Raw genomic sequence first — 12016 nt, 5'->3', positions numbered from 1 at the left:
AGCAAGGAGACAAAATGTTTCTGCAGCTGTTTTTCCTCTGAAGGTTTTTTTTGTTTTTTTTTTAAAGTAATCTCCGAAGGTTATGCCAGAAAATGGAGGACGCTGGGTCTTTGCAAGCTTTAGCTGTCCGCCTGGCTGCCTGAAGGCCGCCCTTTTCAGGCAGTCTGACAGACAGCTAAAACTTGCAAAGACCCAGCGTCCTCCATTTTCTGGCACAACTTTTAGGGATTTATTATTATTCCTACTACTACTATTACTACTACTACTACTTCAGGAGTAAAAAGTTGCAGAAAAAAATTCTCTCCTTACTAGCTTAGTTCCTCTACTCTTCCATCTGGAGCCAAGGTAAGATTTTAAAAAGGGATATTGGTTGGAAGGCAGAGGGAGAGTTTAGTTTTAGCATCTAAAAAAAAAGGGGGGGGGAAATCAGCGAGTACATCCCAACCAGCTTTTTATGTTTTTGTTATTGAAGAAATATGGGGGAGGGGGAGGGGTTCTGGGGTGGGTTGGGGAGGGGATAATATTGTAACTTCAATAAAAATTTTCAATAAAAAAAAAAGAAATATGGCTTTCTGGGGGAAGGTGGGGAGGGCGTTAAGGAAGGAAAGGGTTTTTGGAAGCTCGTCCTGAAGCTGCCTTTTGTGCAAGGGGCCTTTTCTCAAAGCCTAGAGAGGCAGCTTTGTTGCCTCCCCGTAGACAGCTGATGGGCGAACACCAAAAGCTCCAAAAGGCTAGGGAACTAGTCCCAGAACACCTTGGTAGGAGGAAGGGCAGAGGCAGAATTGGGAAAGAGGTAAGACAGGGTTTTCCTTCCCAGATGTTTCTCTTTGGCAAGACAGCCAGCTGTGCTGAAGCCCAGTATCTGGGGGTGGGGGAGACCTGAGGCAGGCGGGCTGGTGCTTGCATTAGGCCTCCCAGGATCCCAGAGGCTTGCAGAGCGCGGATCCAGCCTCCGAGGCATGCAGAACGGCGGATCGGCTTATACTCGAGTCAACAACTTTTCCCAGTTTTTGGGGGTGAAATTGGGGGTCTCGGCTTATACTCGAGTCGGCTTATACTCAAGTATATACGGTAATATAAATACTGCTGGCCTTAGAAGTGTAGAATAATAGGTCTAAAAATTTATATTGAGCAGAATAAACTCTTGCACAATATAAAGCCTGAGGATATTTGATATATTACAAAACTGTTTCCACATAAAATATACTTTAAATACAAGATGATGTTTGAACAACTATCATTTGAAATAATTTAGGTAAGATTTGCTAAAATCATTTATATTTTATGTGTTAAAATACATTTTTATAGAAAAATATTAGTTCCAATCAGGTGCTTTTATTCTAACATAGCTTATTTTCCTAATTAGATTTCAATTTTTAAAATACATAATACTAGTTAATTTGCAACAATTTTATTGGAAGCTACAGGGAATCACTTTTGTGAGATGTGGAGTCTATATAAATCAAATAAATAAACTAACAAATAAATAGTTATTAAAATGAATGAGGTGTCCAGGTGTCCATGACCTCTTGAATTATGTATAATGTTTGGGATTGTATATTTTTGTCAACAAAATTTTAAACCATGAACGGTCATAATAAGATTCTCCATTGACAATTTAGTGGATTTACTATATTTAACATCCACTGAGATAGATGACATACCTTCATCATTTTTTTAAAGGTTTTACATTGCTTCCTCACTCAAAAACCATTTATTAGAGGGATCAATGAGAACTTGTCATTAATCTGAATATATCAGGCAAGCTACTTCTATATAAACTTTTTAAAAGGCAAATACAAAGGAAAATCTTAATATTGCCTCATTATGTTAGGACTCTCTTCCTGTCTGCATTACAAAATACTATTGCAGTAGCAGTTTTGCACCAGAACTGGAGTGATCCAGGTTCAAGCCTCTTCTTACCCATGGACACTTACTGAGTGATTTTGGTGACTTTCATTTTCATGTTAGATTTATATCCCGTATTCCTCTTGAAGCCCAAGGTGGCATCCAATTTCTTCCCCCAATGTCAACCTTGGGCAGGTGAGTTGGGCTTAAAGAATATTTATTTAATTTATTTAATCCCATTTATATCCCGCCCTTCTCCGAAGACTCAGGGCGGCTTACAATTTAAAGCACAAATCAATGTGCTTAGCAATAGCCTTCATTCTATGTATATGTATATGCCTGCTTATTAGGGCTTTCGCCCCAATAACCAATAACCAAATAAAATATATGTACTGTAAGATTTCTGTGGGCTAGGTTTTGATGTCAACTTTGGGATATTTTGTATATATATTAATTTCTTACTAAGCTTCTAAGAAAGGACAGATTTAAAATTTTATATAAATATTTCCCTTTTTCATCATATGATTATAACATGCAGCTTTCATTTTAAAGTGGAATTGATTTTTTTATTTTAACAAGCTATGATCAGATTCAACAAAGTTTCTTTGGTCTAATAAATTTATCAATTCTTTTATTAAGGGTGGAACATATCGTGATCAACACCCAGATGATGGAGCATCCACAAAAGAAAATAGACTTCTGTATAATGATTCTGTACCTAGAAGAGTTGGTAGTTTTTACAGAGGTATTTTAACTTATACAATTTAATTCTACTTTAAAGCAGAATTCTAATAAAAGGCAAGAACCGTTTAGGTAGCCAATGGATATGTCTTCAGACAGTCATATTACTAAGAAGTTAGAAGAATCTCCTATCCCTAGAACAGTAAATAAGATAAAAATGATTGGCTCCTTTTAAAGGTTCATTTCCTTTATCAAAACTTATTTTTCCAGCTAGATTGGTATGAAGGAGAATTCAATTTAGACATTCTTATAAGTAGATTTTAAATATATTATTCAGATGTATATAAAATTATACTTAGCATGGCTTGTGCATAAGTGTGCTTTTGACTACAGATTTAGTTTAGTTTATTTCATTTATTTTGGGGGGAAATTTAGAAAAAGTATAATAGCAGAATGTACCACTTAATAAATTAAACAGACTTTCAAGAACAAGTCATAGCAAAATGTTGGCTCAAACTTCCTAGTTAATCTAGTTTTCACCAAAAACAATTCTCAATATGCAGGCCCACAGCAATTGATAAATTTAACTTATACTAAAGGACTGGGGTCCAGCAATATTCAAACAAAAGAGCAGTCTTTTTCAGCAAAGTCTACTGTATTAGATGGACTGGCTAGCCTATGACTGAGGCTTAGAATAAGGTTCAATTTAATTATGTGATTTAGGTCACTATTTAAAATTTCTTAATTCCACTGACTGTATTCTTAATTTTAAGGGTATGAAATTCTGAATATAAAACTAGAGATTCAGTGATTAAAGAGGGAAATAATATAATCTACGATACAAAAACTGCAGGATACTGGTTATATTATTTTTTTGCTAAATCTTCACTATAACCAAGATCATGGCATCCAGCCCTCTCAATTCCTGGCAAATAAATGGGGAAGAAATTGAGGTAGTGACAGATTTTATTTTCCTGGGCTCCAAGGTCACCGCAGACGGGGACTGCAGCCAAGATATTAAAAGACACTTGCTCCTGGGGAGGAAAGCCATGGCAAATCTAGACAGCACACTAAAAAGCAGAGACATCACCCTGCCAACAAAAGTGCGTATAGTCAAAGCTATGGTCTTCTCAGTTGCAATCTATGCAAAGTTGGACCATAAGAAAGGCTGAGCGTCAAAGAATTGAGGCCTTTGAACTATAGTGCTGGAGAAGACTCCTGCGAGTCCTTTGGACTGCAAGGCGATCAAACTGGTCAGTCCTAGAGGAGATCAACCCTGACTGCTCTTTAGAAGGCCAGATCCTGAATTTGAAACTCACTTTGGCCACCTAATGAGAAGGAAGGACTCACTGGAGAAGAGCCTAATGTTGGGAATGATTGAGGGCAAGAGAAGAATGGGACGACAGAGAATGAGGTGGCTAGATGGAGTCACTGAAGCAGTAGGTGTCAGCTTAAATGGACTCCAGAAGATGGTAGAGGACAGGAAGGCCTAGAGGAACGTCCATGGGGTCGCAATGGGTTGGACATGACTTCGCAGCTAACAACAACAACAAATCTTCACTTCAGCCACTTATGCTTCTATTATTGAATTCAGTTTAGAAATTTATATTACTTTTATGGAAAGATATTGTAGAAGAACTGAATTGTTAACATGATTTGTTTTCTAGTTTTTCATATTGACAAATGTTTAATCTAATTTTGATACCATCTAAGAATTTCCTGTTGATCGATATTTCAAATCCCTAATATATATAATGATTGGGCTTTATTGATCTTGGAGTAAAAGCTGTGGTCACTAGAAAGTAAGTATAAATATAAATGGCACAGTGGTTAGAATGCAGTATTTCAGGCAGACTGCCCACAACCAGCAGTTCGATCCTGACGAACTCAAGGTTGACTCAGCCTTCCGTCATTCCGAGGTTGGTAAAAATGAAGACCCAGATTGTTGGGGGCAGTATGCTGGCTCTGTAAATCACTTAGAGAATGATGTAAAGCACTATGAAGCGCTAAAAGTACTATGAAGTGGTATATAAGTCTTAAGTGCTATTGCTATAAATCAGCATCTGATTTTATTTTATTTTATTCAGCAGAAAAATCTGATACATTTGCACTGACCTTCTTGCCTTCTCATTGTGATTCTTTTGTATTTGGAGAAATTCAGGTTTTATAGGCATTTAAAAAAATAACTAGTGGATGGTTACAGTCATTTCCTTTCTCTGGAAATAGTTTCACAGGGCAAAGCAATGATAATTAATTTTCGAGAAAACATCCTTGAGCTTTAAAGGGATGTAGAGTTAAATAGCAAGACTTCAAATCTGAGATGAATAAGATTAAATTTAAATCTTAACCATTCTAGTTAAAGCATATTCAACAACCAGATCATCTTCATTGATATCTATACATACAACACATTATACATTATACATGGATTGAAACAAAAAGTTATCAGAACATGAATTGCTATAATTTTCCTCCAACTTAAGCCATAAGTCACTAAGACAACTTAATGTACTAAGACTCCTCTATTACACTACAGAAATCAAATTTCTTTTAGACCTTTGTTCTTTTTTCAATACTGATAGAAAATTATGATTCATAACCCAACATTGAAATAAACAGAAACAAATTTCAATATCACAGGTTGAGTAAACTATGTAATCTTTTGCCAAGCATGAATATGTACCATCTTATTGGGTTTTTAAAAAGAGATAATTGAGGATGTATACAGTGTAACCTTATATTTCTTCTTGTAGTCCCATCTCCACGCCCAGAAGGAACATTTCTAGACAATAGTGCCTCAAACAGAATACCTGCATTGCCTGCAGAAAGCAGTTTAACAAGCCATTCAAAGAGACAGACTGCTTTTGATTCCTGGTAAGTAAGTTTCTTTATAATAGGTAAACCACAGTTAGTTTATATAGAAGTAGAAAAGTTAATATAGAGACAAATTAACATTTCTTAATTTCTTATTGATTAATTCATTTAAGATGATTAATTCATCCAGTAGTCACATTGAAAATTTGGATTGGAATCAGAAATTACCAACAGGTTTAATAGATTCTGGCAATTTTATTGAGTTTCCTATTTCATGCAGATGAGTTGTATCTTAAACCTTCCAAACTTAATTGAAATATAATTGTTGGCCAGCTTATGGTTCAAAACCTGTAAATACTGCATCAACACATCAACAAATATCCAAATTTATCAGCCCTCCACCTTGCATTTACTAATTATTCCAGTGGTGGATTGATTTGAGATTTTTAATCAACATTTATTCTCTTTTTCTGTGGCACAAGACTCATAACCTGCAAAGACTCATTATTGTTACTTCACAGGCAAGATCCAGTCCTATGCTTTTGATACTTGAGAAGGGAGACTCGGACCTCGTCTAGAGTGGGCACACTCCAGGTCCCTTCCCTCAAATGATGCAATCTAGCGAGACTTAGCAAGCATGCCTTTTCCATAGCAGCCCTGTCCAGTAGGCTACCTTGATATCCAGCAGAGCCTCACTTTCTTAACTTTCCAGAAAGCTATTAAGAGATTACTTTTTCCACAAGCACTGAGATATAAGATTAGAGCCCAGGGAAATGTTTAGCTGTATGGGTGTTGTTTTCAGATTGGAATAATTTTTTTCTTGTTGAATGTTTTTTCTTGTTGTCTTTTTATTATTGCTGTTAGACTCCCAAATTTGTGAGCATAATATACCCCGGCTGATTCAGCTTGCTAAGAACATCCCTTTTCAAGTCAAGTCTGAACAAGTAGACTGAAAATGGAGTTACTTTGTATCCAAATGTATTCATTGTCCTGATACCATTTGTGTCTTCATTGTTCAGGTTGATGCTTCAACTTTGTCTCAAGAGCCATGCCATTGTAATATCTTCTGCAATTTCCAGGCAGCCTCCTGCCCTAGGCATTCTGTTTTTATAAGCTTTGCTCACCAAATGGAATTATGAGATTTTTAACAGACCTTTTTATTATTAAGGATGCTTTCTAGGCCTAGCATTATCTTCTGGATAATAATAATAATACACTAGATTTTCAGAATCTGGGATATCCTCGGACCTCTTATAAGCTTACCCAAAATAAAATCACCTAGGCACAATTTTTCTTTCATTTTACAGTAATATTATATTTCTTACATCCTAAGCACACAAGAGTTAGGGTTTTCAAGATTCTGCTTTATTTTTTCTGAAACAGCATTAAAGATGCTTTCCTAAAATCTGGGCAGTTCTTGCTTTCTTAGTTTGCCAGCTACATGGGGCTTGACACAAGAATATGTTATTTTCTTGAAGGAGGAGATTTTGTAATTCTGGGATGTTAACCAATTAACTTGGCATTTGAGAAATTTAACAATTCCTTTGACTTCTAAAGGCTATGAATCAGAGCACATATCAAAATGTATGATTCATCAAACCATACCTATCACTGTGAGAAGCCTCAAAATAGCAAGCCCACTGCTGATTGGGAGGAGATTTTTCATGCATATGTATTATCTTTCTATAAGATTGTGCACTATGTAATTCATTGTATTAAAGTTTATTATATCTACGTATATGGGTTTTTTTTTCTCCACATGAAGGAAAAGTCCTGAAGATACTCATTCTGAACAACTAAAGGATAAAGAAAAACAAAGTTTTTTCAGGTCAATAAAAAAGAAAAAGAAGAAATCTCAGGCAGTAAGTAGCTTATGTTTTCTATAACATTTTGCTTAACTACTTTAGTCTTCCACAGAGAAAAACAACTTGGTTATTGAGGTATCAGCTACCAGATTTGGCAAACATAAAGAATTTGAAGATTATTGTGAAATTTCTGGACAATCCTACTTGCTTAGCTCCTAACATGAGGAATATATTTCTATGAGCTCCTATGAATAAAATTAAATATTAAATAAATAATGAAGCAATTGGTGTCAGCTGATTTTCTTGATAGATAGCTAGAAGCCAAGCAAATAGGAAGTAGGTTCTGCCAAATCTGTAGTGCCAAATGTTGTTTGGGGGAGAGAATGGGACTGATCGCTGTGTCAAACCCTTTGTGGTCGTAGAGGAAGTATTTGCCACTTTTCCCCTATTTCACCTCTCTATACAGCACACCGGCTGCTGTTATTTGTTAGTAATAATTTTACCATTTTCTACAGTCCAGAGAAGGATTCTACTGCTTTTTAAGTTAGAGAAGGTCCTTATATAATAGCTATCTCCGTAGGCCTGTTGGTCCTCAGCTCCATCAGGAAAAAGTTCTATTTAAAAGAGAAGCTGATTATTGAGACATAGGACAGGGTTGGTTGGTGTGTTTGTTTGTTTGATTGATTGATTGATTGATGATTGATTATGTAACACTGAGTAATTTTTTACTCCTAATGATGACAAACAGATTTTCTCCATGGTGAGACAGGGAAGGCCAAGTTAATGCCCTCATCTTGTTATCTGTTTCCCCAAATTTGTGTCTCACAGTTTGAGATTCCTGATATAAAGAGCTTAAGATAGCTAGTAAAATGTTTGACTGTCCATTTAAAATAATGTTCAATTTTAGCTACTTATAGAGCTTGATATCCCAAGAGTCTGGTAGCACTATTTAAGACTAAGAAATGTTATTACAAGATGTTAGCTTTCGTGAGCTATAGCTCACTTCATCAGAAACATGGGTTGGGTTAGCTGATGTAGGATTCATATATATTGGTATAAGATGGGGAAATAAAGGGAAAAGAAGCCATCTTTATTATCATAAAGAATTTAAGAAACAATGCTGTAGCCATAAATAAAATTCTGAAAAGTTTTGGGATTTTGAATGAATTTAATAATAAGTACTATGGCCTTGAAACAAGGAGCCTTTCTCCTTGAAAGTTGGTTTGCTCCAATTATTTGTATCTGTCCTTTTAGGATAACAGTGCTTTCAAAGAAGCATATAAGCTATTTAAACAATGGTTAAAAAAAGAGCAACTATTATTCAAAAATGAAAATATTTCTATGATTCTTTCACCAGTTTACTTTATGTTAATATCCCTTCCTCTTTTCTCCATTCATGTAGGAGTTAGGAAATAATTGTGATTGTGAGACGGGTGTCTCTATAAATTGATATAGGTAAAAAAATAAGTAAATAGTAAACAAGTACTGTACTAAGTAGAAGAACCATTTTTATCTATTATTTTTAAATGTATTGATTTACAATGAAGACTTGGAAGTTAGAGATGAAGGGCATCAGATTTTTTTATTGTCAGCAGATAAAATCTTTTAAGGATTTCTTTTTCCCCCCTATATCATTTAATTACTGCATACCTTTTTCTGAAATTCTTTATATGTTTATTCCTAAGTAAGACCCATCTATTGAATAAGTCTTATTTTCTAATTAGCTTTTTGGAAAATATAGCTTTAAGTTTGCATTTCCATTTAGGGATAGTGGTTTTTACGAACCTAGATATATTTTTTAAAAAATTACGTTTATATGTTATTTTCTCAGTTTCTCTCCAGGTTTTCTACATTTCAAACTTTAACAAAAATTATACAAAACCCATGTTGTCGAAGTAAATTGATACATATGCACTTAATTGCCTATTGTTTATGAAATTTTGGGATATTTTAATAGTAGCCATAGTCATTGTTCATACGCAAAACTTAAACCACACAAAATAATTTATTTATTCTAAACTTAGTAAATATATACATTTGATAGGCACACTCTTAAAGCATATTGCATGGGCAGTTAAGCTTAAATTATTTTTTCCAAAGGCTTTTTCTTATTCAGCAGAGCAATTAGTCTTATCTTGACATAATTATAAAAAGTTAGATTAAACTTCTGTGATCATTGAAGCTTTCGTATATAATTCAACAAATAAAGAGACATGGATAGCTCTCCTGAATTAGAATTATTTGTGCAATTTGTTTTTGTATCTTATATTGCAGACAGAATCTACCAAGATGGAGAAACCAAGCATCAAGAAATCTCTCTTTCCTCTTTTTATTTCAAAGAATCATTTAAAGCATAGCTCTTCTTTGAAAAAGAATCCTGTAGTCACTCTACCTATGGTATTAACTTTTAAAAAATGATAGCAATGAAAAAACCTGCTACACTACATCTATTTTACTTACCACTATAGCGTGTGCGTGTGTGTGTGTACAATTTTTTTTCTCAGGGGATCAAACTCTCCAAGCAAATTAAGTATCTTGAGCCAATTCCACAAATTCAGGGAAGCTGGGGGGTTTTCCTCCAAATTTCAACAAAAAATATATTATTATGAACAATACTATCATCAGGATTATAAATAAACATCTAATAAAGCATAAAAGACAACTTTTGTAATTAGCCATAGTGTGAAATTATTTTTTTCAATTGGAGTATTTTTATTTATAACCATGATGTATTAGCCATCGTTGAATTTCATTGGATATAGAACACTTTCGAAAGCCTTTATTTTCTCTATAATAAATTATCCAATTGCATGTTGTTGGCAAAATAAAAGCTAATCCCCCTACATTTAATGGATTAACAATTTTTAATCCTAAATTTTATTTGCTAAAAAGGAGTCTTAGCCAGCAATCGCCTACCTCCCTGTTGGATGACTAAACTGTTCAGAAGATATATTCAGCCAAAGATTTTCTCTGAAGCTGGCATGTTACATTATTTAGCAGTTTCTCTGATTAATAAACAAATGTTAAGCTAAATCTTACTTCTTTGATAAAGGAAATACTCTTCCTTATAAAGGTACTGCAAAAATAATTGATGACTGGTTATCTTTCTCCTTAGCAAAAAACACAGTGTTTGTGGAAATGGCTCATGAACTTAAAAGCAATATGGAATGTCCTGAAAATGAGGGTGAAACAGAGCACTGCGCTTAACTGCTCTCCCTCTCTCTTTTGCAGTATTTGACTAACAGCATGTGAATGCCTTAAGGGTGGAGGTTATAAAAATATGCATGGCATCTACAAATATAATTATCAATATAGAGATCTTAAAAGGGCATAGCAATAATGGGTTCACTTGCATTGCTTTGATCTGAGAAGCAGGGAGAAGCGGGAGATAGGGTTTAATTTAGAATATTTGTTGCCAAGAATTAATGAATTGATATTGTTCCATGTTACAGATGCCTGGAAGCGACAGTCAGGACCTTTTGGCAATACAAAAAGTTATTCACTCGTCTAATCATCCAGCCAGCAGGCAGAAGGATTGGCATTCTGAAAAGATGTCAGAAATCCAAGGACATGTAAGTTTAATTATTGCTTCATTTCATTTTAAGTCATTTGGCAGGTGAATAGTTGTTCTAAGTTACAATACAGAGTAGCTTTGAACTTTTATTCTTGGGATCTCAAACTGAAATCATTACAAGTGCTGCTTGACTATTAATTCATTAACCCAGAACTACATTGGAGTTTTTTTATACATCAATTTAAAAGTTTTTACCAGCAGTGTCCACGGAGTCTTGGCAAAAGAAGCAATTTCAGTGTTGCATCTTTAACAGTACTGTGAGGTATATTTTACAGGGTAATGTAGCCATGTACCCATTAATATACGTCAGTGGAACAGATAAAATTATCACCTGCCTTAAGTTCAGTATAAAGTTGATAAATAAGAATTATCCCTCCCTTTTTCTTGAGCAACAACAAAGCATTGTTCCAAACATGTGCTCATATTATTTATTTACTTAAAATATTTCAGTCAAGGTGAAACAAATGTAGCAATAAAGAGCATTAATAAAAATCAGTGAAGACAGGCATTTTGCTGCAAGATATTTTGAAGTCCTTGAGCTATGACTTGGGTGACATCTCTGGGTAATTCATTCTAAAAATACTGAACTAATTGAAAAGATGTATTGTTAGTGATATGCAGTAATTTGACTGTTCACAGTAGTGAACAAATGAGTAGGTTGGAGATATTAACTTTCAGACAAATTTGTGTGGCTTAAGGTAAGCCTTCAGGTTATTTAATGTCAATCTATTTCAAGGGTGTCAAACTCAATTTCATTGAGGGCCACATCAGCATTGCGGTTGCCCTCAGGGGGCCGGGTGGGTGTGGCCTGGGTGGGTGTGGCCTACTGGGTAGGCATGGCTAAAGTGCGTATGGCCTACTGGGTGGGCATGGCCAGCTCTACATCGTTCGCATCAAGGGTGCCTATGGGGGCCTGGGCATGAGTGGGACAGATCTGAGGGTCTCTGGCAGGAAGAGGGTCTCTGGGCCAGGGCCAAGGCAGTGGGGGCCGTTCCCTCACTGTTTCCAGGAAGGCTTCGTGGGCCGCATGAAACCACTTCATGGGTCGGATCTGGCCCCCGGGCCTTGTGTTTGACACATCTGATCTATTTAAAGCTGAAAGATTAAAATCAGCTTTTTAACTTTCAGCAAAATATAATTACAGTCAGTATATCAAGTATAATACAGCTACTACATAAACAACATTGCAACGAAGAAGAACATACATTCAGTTTTGCAGCTACTAAGTTTCTTGGACGAGCAGAGACAAAAACAGCCAGGAAAGTGATTGAAGTCTGGGAAATGGACTCCTTGT

At 35.3% G+C, this 12016-nt stretch overlaps 1 protein-coding gene across 15 annotated transcripts in view; it reads left to right on the top strand.

Annotated features, from left to right (window-relative positions):
* Window positions 1–12016, top strand: part of CDKL5 (cyclin dependent kinase like 5) — a 97837-nt gene that overhangs the window by 72282 nt on the left and 13539 nt on the right. For 13 of the 15 annotated variants that reach the window (XM_081327016.1, XM_081327015.1, XM_081327012.1 and 10 more), the window contains 5 exons: window positions 2488–2593; window positions 5283–5403; window positions 7109–7205; window positions 9423–9545; window positions 10601–10720. In XM_081327016.1, the coding sequence (XP_081183142.1) occupies window positions 2488–2593; window positions 5283–5403; window positions 7109–7205; window positions 9423–9545; window positions 10601–10720 (567 nt within the window). The remainder of the gene's footprint in view (window positions 1–2487; window positions 2594–5282; window positions 5404–7108; window positions 7206–9422; window positions 9546–10600; window positions 10721–12016) is intronic. The other 2 variants (XM_081327018.1, XM_081327013.1) reach the window with 2 other exon arrangements.

This window comes from Vipera berus (genome assembly GCF_964194415.1).
Source record: "Vipera berus genome assembly, chromosome: 4".
Classification (NCBI taxonomy): Eukaryota; Metazoa; Chordata; class Lepidosauria; order Squamata; family Viperidae; genus Vipera; species Vipera berus.
Note: the sequence above shows the minus strand (reverse complement) of the source record. Positions and strands in the feature narration are given on the sequence as shown.